This window comes from Leopardus geoffroyi, chromosome C3 (assembly GCF_018350155.1).
Source record: "Leopardus geoffroyi isolate Oge1 chromosome C3, O.geoffroyi_Oge1_pat1.0, whole genome shotgun sequence".
Taxonomy (NCBI): domain Eukaryota; kingdom Metazoa; phylum Chordata; class Mammalia; order Carnivora; family Felidae; genus Leopardus; species Leopardus geoffroyi.
The window spans coordinates 73,495,199-73,508,121 of record NC_059338.1 but is presented as its reverse complement, the minus strand read 5'-3'; the positions used below and the strand labels follow the sequence as shown (position 1 = coordinate 73,508,121).

General features: G+C 48.2%; 1 protein-coding gene across 27 annotated transcripts in view; it reads right to left on the bottom strand.

Annotated features, from left to right (window-relative positions):
- The window catches only part of PTK2 (protein tyrosine kinase 2), a 256,802-nt gene that overhangs the window by 57,239 nt on the left and 186,640 nt on the right, over positions 1 to 12,923 (bottom strand). For 19 of the 27 annotated variants that reach the window (XM_045453525.1, XM_045453536.1, XM_045453522.1 and 16 more), the window contains 7 exons: positions 10,964 to 11,020; positions 9,505 to 9,525; positions 8,309 to 8,406; positions 5,730 to 5,814; positions 4,451 to 4,551; positions 2,048 to 2,163; positions 1,064 to 1,164 (listed from right to left, as the gene is read on the bottom strand). In XM_045453525.1, coding sequence (XP_045309481.1) covers positions 1,064 to 1,164; positions 2,048 to 2,163; positions 4,451 to 4,551; positions 5,730 to 5,814; positions 8,309 to 8,406; positions 9,505 to 9,525; positions 10,964 to 11,020 — 579 coding nt within the window. The remainder of the gene's footprint in view (positions 1 to 1,063; positions 1,165 to 2,047; positions 2,164 to 4,450; positions 4,552 to 5,729; positions 5,815 to 8,308; positions 8,407 to 9,504; positions 9,526 to 10,963; positions 11,021 to 12,923) is intronic. The other 8 variants (XM_045453544.1, XM_045453528.1, XM_045453530.1 and 5 more) reach the window with 1 other exon arrangement.

Here is a 12,923-nt window from a genome sequence, read left to right as displayed (position 1 = left end):
TGCCTACGGCGCGAACAGACTGGAGATCTCTCCGTCTGACTGCTCTCGGGGAGCCAGCGGGCCCAGCCCCCCTTGCTGTGCGGGTCGGACTGGGTTCACCAGCTGGAGGACATCGGAGGGGACTCTGAGTTTTGGCTACTGGAAATAAAGTCGCGACGAACACCTAAACTCAGGTTTTGTGTGAATGTCAGCTTTCGTTTCTCTGAGAGAAGCACCCAGCAGTGTAACTGCTGGATTGTATGGTAGGTGCATATTTAACTTCTTAAGACTCTGCAAAACTCTTCCAGGGTTTTAAACGGACCATTTTACATTCTCACAAGCAAGCTGTGAGCAATTGAGTTTCTCTGCATCTTTGCCAGCATTTGGTGTTATCACTATTTTTGACTGTAGCCATTCCGACAGGTGTGCAAAGATACCTCCTCACAGTCTGAACCTGCATCTCCCCAGGGCTAGGGATCCCGAAGGCCTCTGCACAGGCTTCGTTGCCCTCCTCGTATCCTCTCCAGTGCGGCTTCCCTTCCCGCCTGCTGTCGGTGTCGTAGTCTGTATATGTTTTCCCTGCTGAATTCTCAGAGCTCACCCCACACTGCGGACACTGGTCCTTTGCTGAATGGCCCGTGGTTGTAGGAGGGCACTGTGGTTGGCCAGTACCCTCTCCCAGTCTGCACCTTGCCTTTTCACCCTCTTCGCAGGGTCTTTTGCAGAACAAAAAGTTCTCATTTGGAGGAGGTCCCTTCTGTCAGGTGTTTCCCTTTATGGACCCTGTTTTTGGTGTCAAAGCCCTCAATCCCAAAGATTTACTCCTACGGTTTTCAAAAAAGCTCTCCAGCTTTGTTTTGGAATGAAGTCCCTGACCCACTGTGAGTTAATGGGCAGTAAGGCAAGGCTGATGTAAGGTGTCGTCCGTGGAAGTCCGGCTGCTGCAGGAGGCGTGGAGAAGGCCGTGAACTGGTGTCACACCCCCGTCACACTTCAGCCGAGCGGACGAGGGCACACCTTCTGAAGACGTAAGAATCGTTAAGGATTCTGAGCCTACCGCCTCTTGCTTGCTTGGATTCCTTACCTTTGTAGTAAGTACTGTCTTCCATATACCGGGATAATCCAAAGTCTCCTAATTTTACGCAATCGTTTGAGGACACCAGAACATTCCGAGCAGCAATGTCCCTGAAGAGGAAGAATTCCGGGTAATGGATTTTAATATAAGGAAAACAAACCTACAAACTCCTCTATATTATATAAAGACATACCGACAGGTACTCTGAAAGACAGTTTATAGACAATGCAAACAGGAGATTTGTTACACGCTGAAAAACAGACAATTTTACAATTTTACTTCAAAGACGATCCTTTGGGCAGTTGTCTACTCATTAACATAACGACTAGCATTTTGAACGGCTGTGGAGTACATTCTCCCGTAATGAAACCGCTTACCACTTTTTGAACCACCACCCTCCTGACCGCACTGACAGACAGTGGCGCACGAGTGGGGTCTCAACCCTGCTGCTACTAAGAGACCTCGTTCCATAAAATAAAAGTTGTCATCTAAACGCCTGTGAACGATTTTGCTGATGCCATTTGTTTCAGTGCTGGGTAACAAAGCCCCAGGAAACAAACTGAGGGCTTTCCCTTGCATTCAAAGAAGGGACCCAGATGAGAAGCAGAAATTCCACCGAACGCCAGCAGATGTCACTCGCGACCCTTCGGGGGGTCCCAGGAAGCCCCAGGACAGTGACTGTTTTAGGTCCGCATGCTTACTGCTCTAGGGCACGTACAAGCTCTCAACAGTATTTGCTTCCCGAAGGCAAGCAAAGGTTTCAGGCTTCATGCGAGGAAAGCCCTCTGGATGTGACTATGGCTCCTCCCTCGGCCAGGACAAGGGCAGCGCGACATTGCGATACTGCCCGCCTATGTGAGGCCGGTGGCACGCGGGACTGCAGGGCACACCGAGTACCTCTTCCTCCTCCCCCTCTGCGTTGGTCTCTCCGCTCCCACCTCCCGCCCCTGCCCCCGCCGCAGGGCAGCTCACCAGCTCTAGCCTGGATCTTACCTGTGCACGAATCTTTTGCTCTCCAGATACGCCAGAGCTGTACTAAGCTGATAGGCATACAGGATCAAAGACGCGAGATCCAAACTGTACTTCCTCACTTGCAGAAACGACCTCAGCTTTGGGAACAGTGACCGACATGAAAAAGAAATTAGTGACCGAGAACAGAAATCAAGAGCTGAAGAGCTATGTTCAACAACGGTGCCCAATCGCACACACACTTGTAGAAGAATGGCTTCAATTCTTCTAAAATAAGGTGTAACGAATGAGCCATATGGCTCAGAAATTATGGTTCATCATTCTTTATTTGAAATCCTATTTTAAGGTTGGAATCTTTGGGGTGCCTGGCTGGCTCAGTCGGTTAAGCATCTGATTCTTAATTTCAGCTCAGGTCATGATCTCATGGTTTGTGGGATCGAGCCCTATGTCTAGCTCCTTGCTGATGGCATGGAGCCTCTTGGGATTCTCTCTCTCTCTCTCTCTCTCTCTCTCTCTTTCTCTCTCCACCCCTCCCCTGCTTGCTCACTCTCTCTCAAAAAAAAAAAAAATACTTAAAAAAATACTGAAATGTTCATGATTGTAGACAATTTTTTTTAATGTTTATTTTTGAGGGAGAGAGAGAAAGAGATAGCACAAGCAGGGGAGGGGCAGAGAGAGAGGGGAACAGAGGATCTGAAGCAGGCTCCGCGCTAACAGCAGAGAACCCAATGTGGGGCTTGAACTCACAACCCATGAGATCATGACCTGAGCCAGAGTTGGACACTTAACCAACTGAGCCATACAGGCACTCTCTCTTTTTTTTTTTAAACGTTTGTTTTTGAGAGAGAGAGAAAGAGGGAGTGTGCATACGAGTAGGGGAGGGGCAGAGACAGAGAGAGAGAGACAGGGTCCAAGGCAGGCTCTGAACGGACAGCAGAAAGCCCGACGCAGGGCTTGAACTCACAAACCGTGAGATCATGACGTGGGCCAAAGCCGGACGCTTAACCGACTGAGCCACCCAGACACCCCACAAATTTCTGGAAAAAAATACAGAAAGATTCTGCAAGAAAATGAATAAAATCGCAGTGTGAAATACTGCTAGATAACAATAGTTGGAGGACACACAGAACTAGATACTGAGCGAGCCTGGCACGTAGCCTGGCCGACGCACCTGCGGCCCCACACCTTGCTGTGTCCCAGGCCAGACCTGAGGAGAAGGTGATGAGGAGGAAGGGAAGCCAGGTGCAGTTCTCCTACCCACCCTCCAGGAAGTTCTGGCTGCAGAGGGTGCTGGGCAGTCATGCCACTGTCCTTATTACTACTGTCATAATCAATTCAGCTAAAGGCCACCGTGGCAAAGGAAGGCAGATGAATTTAACTCTAACTCTACAAAATCAATACACAAAGGAGAAAGATTTAGTGACAGTTTAAGCCGGAAAAATTACCAAATTCTCCAAAAGCAAAACCAGAAAGATACTGTAAACAAAATACATATGTCAGAACTGTTTCCTTTGGAAAGGTAGGGCAGAGGACGAAGAGATCCTGTAGAGGCCTTAGTTATTTCATCCAGCAAACTAGGTTATCAAGTACAGAGGGGAGCCACCAGGCAGGCCCTTCTGGGGGAGGGAGGCTGACGCGGTCACGAAGAGAGGAGGAAGAATCCAGACTGCTGTCTGACATCTGGGCCCCGGAACCCCTAACTGCCCTGAAAAGCAAAACTGCGTTCGGTGTTCTTTAAAAGACAAGGAGCGCGTACAGTGCTTCGGAAGGTGGAAGTACCGACTGTTAGCACCAGAAGGTCAAGGGTCGGCATCTGGAAAATGGGGCTGTGTTCATCCCCACGCAGGCAGGCTACAGAGCGGCCTGCAGGTGGGAACAAGTCTGATTCAGCAGCCTGGGGCTGGCCTCTGACACGCTTCCAGGGGATGGTGACACACTAAGTGGAGAGTTTCTGTGTTTGGGAGAAAGTCAAATAAGGAGATCTGTCTATGTGTGTTCCTCCCATTTTCAACAGAAACTGTGACTAACCGCAGTCGGTCGGAGAGACACCGTGAAATGAGTTGTCAGAGGAACAAGGAACTGCAGGTTCACCTAAATGCAGCGCTAAGGCACCACAACTGCACGAAGACTGGCTCTTCCATCCTCAAACCCCTGGGCTGGCACGAGGCAGCACCACCAGAGAGGAAGGAGGGACCACCCGGTCCCCACTGCTGCCAGTGCTGAGTTAGGGCATCACCTGGGGGTTCACCGATGAAGATGTTCTGTTCCCCGAACCCAAAGGACGAGGGCATCCGTAACGTACTCCCCTTTTTTAAACAAAGGACACCAAACAGCCAGCGCAGGCTGGGCGAGTCCCAATCACGGGACTGCTATTTAATCACAGTGACGGCAGGCTGGCAGACGGGCCGGGTCTGAGGGCCAGGTTACCTCTCCAAGCGTGCACAACTCCATGATTATCCAGACAGGGTTCTCCGTGATGACACCGACCAGCTTCACGATGTGGGGGTGGTCAAACTGGCGCATCGTTACTAGGGAGAGACAGGTGTCCAAGGTCACTCTTCTGGTAGAGCATTAGGTAAGGGGGCTGCTGTGCCCTGTGTTTTCTTGGCCTAGGTGCTCTGCAGAAACAAGCGAGCTGAGACAGGCTTTGTCTCGTACTTAAGACACAGGAACAGGATTAAAGACAGACTTACACTTTTTTCTGATGAAAGTTACAGTATGATTTTGAGGAGTTATAATGTATTGATGAAGTCAGTATGATTTACTCTGTGACTTATTAATCTATTGGACTGTCAGGTGGTAAATATTTACTGAAATGGAAGGTAGAAGGCCTTCAATCGATCTACATGTAATGAAGGACACAGGGAGTCATTCACATGACCAATGTCTACTGAGTGCCTTTCACAGCGGGGCGCTGTGTCTGAGCAGTGAGCAGAGCAGACACGGCCCGAGTCCCCATGGAGCTTAGAGCCTAGAGAAACGGAATAATAATTTTTAGGCAATGTTTACCTAGTTACAGATACTGAGGAAGGTGAGAGTGTGGTCCTGTGACACAGCCTCCTGAGGGGAAACTATTTTCATCACGTGGTCAGATGAGACGGGACAAGCCATGGGAGGGTAGGAAGGGCATCCCAGCCCGAAGGCAGCTGGGAAGAGCCAGACAGGTGCAGACGGACAGGACAAGCTACTAGCTCTCCGTGAGTCTGTACTCTGCAGAGAACACCCACCCACGCGAGACCCTCCCAGCAATTTCATCCCTGGACATGTGAACAGAGAGCTGAGGGGTGGGCACTGTAGCAGAAGCAGGGCCCTGGCCATGGTCCCGGCTCTTTGCCCAGTCTGTGAGCTCCCTCAGGGTAGGGACCGCGTCTGTCCTGCTCACCCCCAACTCTAGGGTCTGGTGGCACCTGGGCTGGACTCATTTCTACATCTGCCCAATTCCAGGGCCAGGATGCTGAATGGTGCAGGTACCAAAGGACACAGGGACAGTACATCTGTCGACCTTTACACCCAAACATCAGGGCTTACCTGGACGATGTGCAGACAGGCGCCTCTACAGATACAGGTAGTAATTTGCAAGGCAAGACAGTAAATGCAATTGTCACATAGAAGTCAGAATATTCTTTTTCTTATTTCTTAGAGATGGCTTGTATTTTACACAGATAAAACGTCAAATGGAGCTCCACAGAAATTTCTAGAAACTTACAGGCTTCTTGAAGGAATTTCTCTCGCACGCTGTCCGAAGTACAGTTTTTACATGTTTTAATTGCGACCGCCAAAGCCGGATTCTCCTGCGTCAGGGAAATTTCAGAATCACACACATGCAAAAAGAGGTTCTCTACATGAATCAATGGGCACGTTCACGAAGAGCTGTTTGTTCTGCAACTATGTGGACTGTGGACCAGGCAGGATCAGAACTGAAAACCTCAGCAGAAGAACACTTCAAATACTCAGCAAGACCCCAGAAGAAACGGACACGGTGTTAAAATGCTGGAGGTCATTCATTCGTTCGTCGTCCCACAAACACTTTCTGCTGCGTGCCAGGCAGCCTTCCAGGCGCTCAGGACGCACCCTGGGCTAAAGGCAGCAGCGTTCCCTGCTCTACTCAGGCTTCCGTTCCGGCAAAGAGCAGACAACGCACACAAGGAGCGAGCTCATCACAGAGCATGTTCGCGCGGAACAGTGGCGTGGACCAGGAAGGAGCGTGTCAGGATGTGTGAGGCAGAGACAAGGGCAAAAAAATGGAAGGAGGGAGGAAGGGAGGGACTGGCGGGCGGCACAGCCAGGGTCACAGTGCTGCAGCTAGGGCAGTGCTGGGGGCAGGGCCGAGGCGGTGCGCTGGGACAGACAGCCTGAGCGGGGCCCTCTGGACCAAAAGAAAGGAGACTTCAGGTGTTTGGTGAGAGAAAGGGAAGCAGCAGTTCGAGCAGGACCAGGACGTGAGGGGCGTGAGGTGGAGGGGAGATAGCGTGGCACCCAGGGCAGCGGCAGGAGGATCCGGCGGAGTTCAGGGTCGGATCCGCAGGAGATCCTCGTGGGCTGGGGCACGAGCACAGCACCCGGCCGCCCAGCAGTGTGGGAGGTCAGGGAGAGGGGGAGACACAAGGCAGACTCAGAGGGAGACCACCAAGGTGGAGAGAAACCAAGAAGGTGTGTTGATCTGCCTGCCAAAGAAGCTGATATCTTCTCGAACGAATTCAAAAGACAGAGCTTGAACAAGACAAATGAGGCCATTCCAAGCCTCAATGGAATACCATGGATGTTTTCATTTACTTCATTATACTTTATTTTTAGAGAGAGAAAGCATGAGAGAGAGAGAGAGAGAGAAGGAGGGAGGGAGAGGGAGAGAGAATCCCAAGCAGGCTCCACACTCAGTGCAAAGCATGACTCAGGCTCGATCCTGCTGGACTGTGAGATCGTGACCTGGGCTGAAGTCAAGAGTCAGACGCTCAACCGACCGAGCCACCCAGGTGCCCCCATGGATGGTTTTATTTAGCAACTTAAGGGCTTATCCTACCCTGGGCTTTACACTGTCCTTGGTAGAATCACGTACTGTTCATACTGGATATTTTCCTAAGGTACCTCACATTCTGTCAAGTAGGCAGAAAAGGTGAGGACAGAAGGGGAGAAAGCAGCAGGGACAGCCCGGTGAACAGACGAAGGTTTAAGAAGCACTGCCTCAGGTCTCTGCCACGGCTGCCGTGCCCCGACTCCTACCCTGCCTCGGGGTCCCGTCCTCACCAGAGGATCTGGAGAGGGGACGAGGTCACACAGGCCGAGAGATGGCAGCTCCGGAGTGAAGAGAGGAGGCCTTGGGGGGCTGCTGTCTTGGACCCCTCCTTTCCTCCCTGGGGGTGGCCAGACGCAGGGCCGCAGAGGGACGGGCATTCTTACGCACCGCTGCCAGGAGTGGAAGGAAGGGGCGTGGCCTCTTCAGAGACAGCTCCGGGTCAAAGGGCGGAACAGACACCACGTGACCCCGTGACTCGGCAATTCCACTCTCTGCCATCCACGCGAGAGAACTGAGAACTAACTACTCACACGCAGACCTGTGCAGTGGCAGTCACAGAGGCGTCATTCCTCACAGCTAAGAAGCGGTCACAGCCCAAATTCCCGTCAGCTGGAGAACGGACAAACACAAACGGTCTACCCACACAATCGAATGTTGCCTGGCAAAAAAGGACACTAAGTACCGCTTCACGCTAGAGTGTGGATGACCCTTGAGAACATGCTCACTAAAAGAACCGATCACGAAAGGCCACGTGTCGCACGAGGCCGTGTACGTGAAGCATCCAGAAGAGGCAAATCTAGAGAACAGGGAGCAGACGACTGGCTGCCAGGGGCTGGGGGAGGGCGGGACGGGAGTACCTGCTAGCGGGTGAGGCTTCTTTCTGGGGTAAAGAAGGTGCTGGAAAATGCACCGTGCTGTCGTTTATACAAGAAACCACTGAACTGTATGTTTTTAAAAAGTACGTTTTATAAAGTATGTGATTTATACCTCAATAAAGCTATTATTAAAGTCATAATCTGTTCCATCCAATGGAACACTCCTTGTGGGATCTGTTCCTGATGAGAGAGGCTGAAAGATCAAAATGAACAAAAGACAGGCCCAGCCCTCTAGGAGCTAAGGGTGCCATTTCTCTGCTCCCGAATACTCCGAGCAGGTTGACGTGTGTGACGGGCTCTGTGAAAGACCTCTGCAAAGGAGAGCCGGGGACTCGAGAAGACAAAGAAGAGGCGACAGTCAAAAGCAGCGCGTTTTTCTGGTCGCCAGGGAGGACTTACTGGACTCATGTAGACGCCTTGGTGGACGTCCCCAAACTGGCCTTCCCCGATGCACCGTCCAAGCTCGATTCTTTCTCTTTGAATCTCGTAGTCCCTGGCTGCAAAGCACGATCCGTACGTCAAAAATTAGGTAGGTGCGGCATTCCAAATGCAGACACTACACTCAACGCATTTCCTTATCATCCACGAGTACAACTCTCACTGGTGGCACATCACTCTATGAAAATGCTTTAAACAGAGTGGAATTCTCTTAAACGGTATTGTGAAAGGAGTTACACAAACTGTTAACAGCATTGGTTGAACCACAAAACGATGTGAGTTCTATTAAAGGCAGATTTTTTTCATGTTTTTAATTCGATTTAGTTTGTATCTGTCTGATCGTTTTCTAAATAGTTTTTCCAAGTAGTAAATTATATGCTTAAGAAATCAATGCTATTAGTTTAGGTATTAATATATGAAAGTCTAAAAAACACAGTTATTAAAGCAATTATTTTACAAATAACTGAAGTCTGAAAATACGGAGACAACGGGAAAACCGTGTCACGAGTAACTCTGTTTTAAAAGTTTAAGAGTTTTCCACTTTCTTACGATCCTATCTATATTATTCATGGAGCTAAAGAGTTTAAAGAGGCCATTTCTAAAAACTAATTTCAAAATTAGACGACTTGGAATCAAGGTTGAACATACTGCATCACAAATGATGAGTGTTTTATATTTTTGAGAGCATTTGCCTCAAATCAACATATTAATTTCTTGCGATTTATACCAAACTGACTGTTTAGCAGGCCGTTGAGGCACATGGAAATAAAATACCCACTAGCAACCTAGACCATGAATTCTAATCCAATTAACTGCTGTGGATTTTGATTTTCTCCGGCCAGGAAACCTGTCTGCACGATCCACACTGCACGGACTCCATTAGTGAAGTCGCCAATGGAATAAAACAACAGCCAAATGTTTCAAAACTCTTCCTGGTTTATCAAATGAGAAGCCATACAGAAAATCCGACTCAAATTTGAGGTGGTTCTTTTCCTCTTTAAAATCACTTTAGCTGGTAGTTCCATTGGTTTAATAGCACGGATAAACCAATGACAAGTGGTTTAAGGATAAAAGTTAACTGCGAACTGAAACGTCCCACACCACTCCGCAGGCTGCAATTGCAAGCAAATGCAGTTATTTTAAAGGAATCGTGTTACCTTCGTCTATTCCATAGCTTTCTGTATTGCAATTAAGGGAGAAAAAAATTGAAGACCTTGCTTAGAAATAACTGATAGCAATCAGGTTAACAACAACAAACTCCGAGAGTACGTTTCAATATTTACTGTGTGAAATATTTTAACCACAAACATCAGCAGGAAAAAGACTAGACATAAGCAAAACCTAAATCTCCTCAAATTAACTCGATGTGATGGACACAACGCTTTCCAGTTTCCATCTCCTAATTCCTACACAGTAACATCTTCATGGGGTTTGGGTAAACGTCAGCCACATTGGACATGTACTACTCAACACCGGATAATAAACGTACAAGTGCAAATTTGGATTCTCTGTGGAAACGTACAAAATTTAAGTGTAAATTTAAACATTTTCCGTGGTGCTGGCGCACACAAGTCAGAATGCACACAAGTAAGCTTCCGCTCTTCCCTCTGTTTTGGACCACTCTCTAACACAAGGAACCCTTGGGAGGGATTTGGGGGGCACCTAGGACAATGCAGGCCTGATGCTGGTAATGCCTCTTTCATGTGTATAGTTAATGGAAATGAGAGCATCTTTTACAATAGTTACCCAACAGGGTAAATAAAGTGCCTGAGACATTTATTTTACAAATACGCGTGGCTCTATGGAAATCAGGACATTCAACGCTGAATTTTTTAAATTAAAAAAAAAAATTTTTAAGTAAACTCTGTGCCACACGTGGGGCTCGAACCCGTGACTAACATCAAGAGTTGCATCCTCTACTGACTGAGCCAGTAAACTTTTTTTTTCTTATGTGAAGGCAATTTCAAGTGTGTCTCCAATTCAAGGTCTGGGACTCTATCTTCCAACACGAGACCTGGGGCTTCCGGATTCTCTTCAATCAAGAAGCAGCACAAAACAGAGAGAAGAAGCTGGTGTTTCTAGGCTGCAGGAAAGTCGTAACTGAAGCCCCCCTCTCCCCCCCCCCCCGCCCCACCCAAGCTGTGCGGACTGGAAGCAATGGATGAGGGAAGCTCTTTGTACCTGGTCAGTCAAGGGCAGCAAGCAACAGAGTTTCAAAGGGGAAATGCAATTAACTGAACATGCAAGTTGAAAAAACTGAATATGGAAACGTGTATAGATATGTAACTTTAAATAATATAATATTCCACAGAGAGGAGATTCTATAATCAATAAAGGCTGTATTATGATAGAGCCACGAGACGAGATTCCAAAAAACCTGTAACTAAGCTGACCTACTATAGATATTTTAGCTTTAGGCTCCTGACCTCAGACTGGTCAAATACAAAACAGGTTTCTAAAGACTGAAAAGAATATTTCTGTTATGCACACTCAACGTGAGGTATTAAAGACAGTTCTAAAAGAAACCAATAAATATCTACAACTTTTGAACGGAAGATACTTAAAAGTTAAGTATCTGTCAAATCTGAACAAGAACAAAATCCAAAGCCTACTTACTTGAGGGCATGGTGTAGGTATCTTCTTCGTCTATAATCTCAGCATAGTCGTCGGTTTCTGCAGGGAAGGAAACAGACACGTTGGAAGATGTGAACTATTTGACCTCCTGGCCTTTAACATAATTTGAAAAGGCAAAACGATCTGCCTAAGTCCCCTGTTATGCCGACACATTCCTAAAACACGATTACTCAATTTTTGCTCACACATGAGTCATTTATGGAAATAAAAGTGACGTCATGGTGCAATCTGTTATAACACACAGACTTGTTTCTCAGGGAGCAAACAGAGCTCGCACAGAGAGCCCCTGCGAATGACAGAAAGATGTGGAGCAACTATGCGCACGATCTGAGGCCGCCCATCTACACTGACTGCACAACTCTCTCTCATCTACACCAAAGGCACGTTTGGGCCCCACTGCTGTCTCCCGGGATTTCTCCAAACAAGACAAGTATCTCAAAAACAGGGAACCTGACATCATTCATAATTAGACTCTACAGCATGAGCTCAATGCTCTCCTTTAGAAGGCAAAAATGGCGGCCTGACGTTTGAGGACACGGGTCATGCATTTCATCTGTTCAGGGTGGAAGAAACGCAGGAATTTCTCTCTTGTCGCTTTTCACTCAGATATTTGAAGACTACGCATTAACGTCAAAAGGGTAAAAGATCTAAGAGAAAGAATGAAATGAGAAGAAAGAGCGTATTAAAATGAGTTCTTTTCTGAGGTGATGTCAAGGCGTTTCCGTGTTTCCACTCACTCCTTTTGGTAACACGGTGACTTAGAAATCTGATGCCACGTCAATGGGGGGAAGCTCATTTGGAGAAAACCCTCACCTGAGTAACACGTACGCGGACTTAAGCCTTGTCTGTTTTCTCCTTCTGTCAAGAGAGAGACCTTTAGCTGCTCCAGGCAGAAGGACTGCCACTGCTGGGCCAGAAAAGGAGGGGCATACTTCCTCGCTGGTCGTCTTAAGGGAGCTCTTCCAGGAGAGAACCTGACCAGGCACCACCTCTGGCCCCAGAGAAACTACGAGCTGAAAGCTCTTTCCTTCATGCCATTACTACTTCACTCAGACACTAAAATTACAGGAAAGAGAGAATATATATAGTCTACGTTCTTTGGGACGTCAATTGTTCCACGTTGCCATGGTAATGACGGAGCCCAAAGCTAAGAGTACCTGGAAGAATTTATTTCTTGGCTGAGCTGGCAGAACAAAGTCAACAGATCAGTTCTCCTTGAACCATCTAGTAAATGTAAACCACTGCTAAGTCCTGTGTGAAAGGAAGGTGGGTGATCTGTATCACTCTTACGTGTCATAAGTAACACCACTTCAGGATTACTCTACCCAGACCTCACGTTCTTTAATTTCTCTGCCTCTCCCTCTTACCCTGTTCTCGGTGACTGGCATGTCCTTGGCCCACAGCTTTGCTTTTGTGTGAGCTGGCTTAATGAAGGACGCTGAAATGCTCTCTGGGCACAGAAGGGAGTGACTAGGGCACTTTAAGAAAAAGGACCGAGCAGGGGCGCCTGGGTGGCGCAGTCGGTTAAGCGTCCAACTTCAGCCAGGTCACGATCTCGCGGTCCGTGAGTTCGAGCCCCGCGTCGGGCTCTAGGCTGATGGCTCGGAGCCTGGAGCCTGTTTCCGATTCTGTGTCTCCCGCTCTCTCTGCCCCTCCCCCATTCATGCTCTGTCTCTCTCTGTCCCCAAAATAAAAATAAAAAAACATTGAAAAAAAAAATTAAAAAAAAAAAAAAAGAAAAAGGACCGAGCAGAGGGGGACTCTGCACTAACAGCTAGGACAGCCGAGGCAACACGTCACACGCATGCCATTTGCGGATCTGTCTTCTCCCTTTACTCCAAAATTTGCCCAGCTCGACTGTATGCCCTCCCCTCAGAAAGCTGAGGCAGAATTTCCACAAACAGGCGCTACCCTTACTCCTTCTCTACGAAGCACACGCCTT